Genomic DNA, 4219 nt, shown 5'->3' on the forward strand with positions numbered 1-4219 from the left:
CTTATAGCTTATTTAGTAGTTCTAAGGGAATACTACTAGTTCCTATAATATACTCTCTAGTAACTAGTATAAAGCTTATAAATATATAATAAAAGATAAAGTAGTAAGAGAAGTACTAAAGTCTTAGTAATTATAAAGTAGTTAATATTAGCTTTAATATAGGAAGTCTTTTATTACCTACTCTTAATATAGATAGAAGAGTAGTAAGAAGAGCGCAAAGGTATAATAATAATTAAGTTACCTCTCAATTAGTATATATTAAATCGTTACCTAAAAAGAAGCTACTTATGCTTTTATTAAGTAAATTCTCACAGTCACCCTAACATCTCGTCCCACAGTCTATTGTAAATCTCCGCTTCCCTTCTCTCCATCTCCGTCGCGATACCCCACACAGGAGCATGTTGGTCTTAATACTTATTAAGAAGGGGTTGTAAGGCTGGTTGCTGTCGCTGGACATGTTTGGCGGATTGTGGGTGAGGGAGTGGAGGACAGATTGTGTTGGGCGAGGGAGTATGTTTGGGATAGGCAGGCAGGAGATGGCGGGTGAAGATAGCGATGGCGTCGAGTGGTGGGATGATTATCGTCAGTTGATGAGGAGTTTACAAGACGGTGATGAAATAGCAATATTTGAGGATGCGGAGAGAAAGTCAGAGATCAGATAAAAAGTCTGTTTTATTACCAGCTCGGGGGGATGTTTATTGGTCATGTCTAAGCAGCAGATGGTAATTTAACAATCACAGAGGGATAAGTAGGTCTGACATCGCACGTCTCTTCTTTATTACTACGAGCACTATCAACCAGATCACATCGGATGAAATCCGGGCAAAACAAACGCAAGCGCTGCATGGGGTATCGCAAACAATCGCACGCTATGCATCCTGTTCTATAATGCATCTCTCATCCTTCGTATCCCTCCTTTCCCCCAACTTGCTGCTCTCCCCTCCCTCCCACATCCTCCTGTGCTATCCATCTGCCTTCTTCCGACTACAAGCGCCATTCTAGTCGAAGATCCTGGGCTTGATTAGCCGATTCATCGCCTACACCGCCGTCAGCGACGAGGGCGGCCGCACCGACGCGTCCTCTTCTTTCTGACACCGATCAAGCCAGTCCTTGAGCTCCGACTCCAGCAACGCCTCCTCACCTTTGAACAGCAGGGTTGTGTGGGCATAGCTGCGTTTGTTGAGGTGGTGTTTCAGAATAATTTCGCGACCATCGTGAGCTTGTACCGCCTTGGCTTTTTTCAACGGAGCATTAGTAGGCTCTCTACATTTGGAAGGAGCTTTCAGCTCGCCTGGCTTTCTGCTTTGGATGTTGTACGAGAGTGGCTGTAGAGCTGGCCGTCTGGCTTGTTGCATTGCGAGTGGGAGTTTTGAGACCATGTTATTGGCGGCGTTAGCGTTATTCTCCTTGTCCATATAACTGGCAGACGCAAGAGGCGACGCGATGCTTGTGACGACTCCTGCATCTTTGTATGAGTTCTGGGACTCGTTCTCGCCATAGTTATCCCAAATACCCAGAAGAGGCATCAAAGCTCCAGCAGTCTTGGTGGCCATCTCCTGTGCGGACCTCGAGTTGATGGGTGAGATGTCGGTTCGCTTTATCAGTGCCATGCTCGTAGCGCTTTGATGGCCCTTCTTTTTCTGACTAAACACCACTGATCTCTCGAAATCGATGAACATGACGCAGTTCAGCTCTGCGCTCCATAGCAAATTTCGAAGCGCGATGTCGGTATGTAGAAGTCCGAGTTTACGCATTGCATGAAATGCTTTCTTCGCGCGTTTAGCAGCCTTTGACCTAGCTGTAGGAGATGTTAAGTGCAAGGGAGGATTGCGTATGAGGGGTTTGCCGCCATAGGATAAAAACATCATAGCAGTCAGATGCTTTTGGGCAGTGTAAGCATAATGATTTGCAAGACTGATGAGTCCCAAACAGACGGGAATGCTATGTGCTTGGAAATCCACCAGATGTTCGTACACTTTGCACTCGTGCTGTAGGTCTGAGACCCAGTGAAAGCTGGTACCCTTGGCTATTAAGGTATAGCCGAAGGCACTTAAAGATGCTTTAAAGGTCGCCCCTCTTGACCCTGCAATGTAGAGGTCAATGAAATCATTGTCAAGATCTTTTGCGAGTTGATCTCTCATAAGACCCAGAAATTGGTGTTTGGTGATTGCATGGCGGTGAAGCCCATTATTTGCGTAGAGATGCTCAAAGTAGTTGGGACAGTCCTTGTCAAGTAGGCCGTGTTTTGACAGACTTAGAATGCATGGCTGTGTGCAGTATTGCCGTTGATTCCCGCCGTACTTTGTACCCGTTGGCTCATTGAACCCACTGCTCTTGTTGGCTTTTATGAGGAGGCTGGGGCTTTTGGTATAATCATTGCTACCTTGCCCGGAGGGACGTGCTTGATCATCGTCACCTGAGTCACTGTTGGTTCCATTGGAACGAAATGATGATGTGTTTAACGATGTTGCACTTGGCAGCACTGGCTTTGACTTAACGCGTTTCGAGCGCAGTGAGTAAGGACACACAAAATCGTCACCTGGACGAGCCCAACGCCCTTTATAAGGAGGATCAAGATCTTTCTTTTCCTTCCGGAGCGTTTCCGTAATCCGATCAAGCATTGCCTGATGATCAGGCTCCCATCTCCGCACAACATTCTTTGCTTGTACCAGCCATTCATGTGACAACCGCTCGCTTTGTAATGCTTGGAGGCAGAAGATGAAGACCCTACCAAGGGCTGTTTCGTGCAGCCGATTGTCCTTCTCCGCGGTTGATGCCGAATCCCAGTTAGTGCCATCTTCCAACTCAACCTTAGGCACACAGGGGAAGTAGAGTAATGTTGTTGGGTCTTTCGGGTCGATATGCAAAAATACGTAGATCTCACCTGTACTGAAGAACCCATACTGAAGCCTACTCTCTAGCATATAATCGTATGTCTGACATGCGACTGCGGTCATGAGGAGCTCTGCGTGATCTTTGAGGGTTGTTAGGGTCTCGACGCGGTTGATGACCTCCTCGAATGGTCTGATGTCACGAAGCCCGGCATACATTGTCTCAACGGTCACCTTGTGTGGTGGCTTGTATTCTACAACGAGTCGAGGGAGCCGCTGTCCGTCGACGTTCACAGTGTAGAATAAGTCTGCGTGAACGCTCGATTTCGCCTCGTTCTCGTTCACATTCGCTATGCTAGCGCGCAGGCGGTCATCCGCAGATACAGAGGCTTTCAATGTGGGTGTTGATGGGCTTGAGGGAATCGAACGGTCACGGAAGTCGTTCAGCTCAGTCTCCAAACGCTGTTCCTCACTCAAGCCATTGCTGTGATTTTGGAAACTGATCTCGCCGTTGACGTGAAATGCTGTGGAAAGCTTCTTGTTTGTGCGTATCTTCGTTAGGATCTTTGCAACTGGAGTCTGCATCACTCGCTTTATCGATATAACGAGGTCGGTTTCCGAGCTTATCCGATCACCGCCTACATCTCCGCCAACAGTTTCAATGGTGTTCAAACTATCATATTGCTTGTCATAGAAAAAATCAGTATCCACGGTCCAGAGTTTATTCCAGAGCTCCTGTTGAATGAGAGGTAAATTGTCCCATCTGTGTATCTTTGAAGGGCAGAGTCTTCCCTTGGGCCTAGTCATCAATCCTTGTGTCGTGGAAGCTGGATCATCCTCAACTTGAAGGTTGCATTGTAGATGTCGATGAACAGCATCCATGTAGGTACGTAGATCAGTTTTCTCGGTTTGCACCCTCAATGCCTGAGCCTCGTTTCTAGAAGCCTCAGCCTCGGCTCTAGAAGCCTGAGCCTCGTTTCTAGAAGCCTCTGCCGCATCGGTCAGGTCCTTATTTGCCAATTGCGCCTCAGCAAGTAGGCGCTCCAAGCGTTCCATCTGGCTCTCCACAGCCTGTTGTTCCGCCATGACGCGCGACACTCTCCCCCAGATGGTCAGCTGTACTGAATGCGACACGTCCCTGCAAAGACCTCAAGAATTGTACGCGATGCGCAGCGCCCTTGACGTACGTGGATGCAAATGATGGGCATGGATGTTTGCTGGTAGAATCGTGAGGTAGTATAAGAGAAAGAAAGCAAGAGCGCGTTGTAGACGCGATTTGATTAGCGCGCCAAGACGGCCTGCCCCGCCCGTCGTCATGGCAACGCTCGCCCGAGGTTTACCCGACATACTTGTACCACAGCTGGCTCTAGGTATCTTAGAAGGAAGGA

The 4219-nt window shown here is 48.0% G+C and overlaps 1 protein-coding gene across 1 annotated transcript; it reads right to left on the reverse strand.

Moving 5' to 3' along the window:
* Positions 1-1037: 1037 nt before the first annotated feature.
* Positions 1038-3917, reverse strand: KY384_007980 (uncharacterized protein; the record flags this gene model as incomplete). The annotated part of the gene is made up of 1 exon (XM_044816469.1): positions 1038-3917. The coding sequence occupies one exon, from the start codon at positions 3915-3917 to the stop codon at positions 1038-1040; it is 2880 nt and encodes a 959-aa protein (XP_044666519.1).
* Between the last annotated feature and the right edge of the window lie 302 nt (positions 3918-4219).

This window comes from Bacidia gigantensis, assembly GCF_019456465.1.
Source record: "Bacidia gigantensis strain McMullin 20006 chromosome Unknown contig_283, whole genome shotgun sequence".
NCBI classification, from domain to species: domain Eukaryota; kingdom Fungi; phylum Ascomycota; class Lecanoromycetes; order Lecanorales; family Ramalinaceae; genus Bacidia; species Bacidia gigantensis.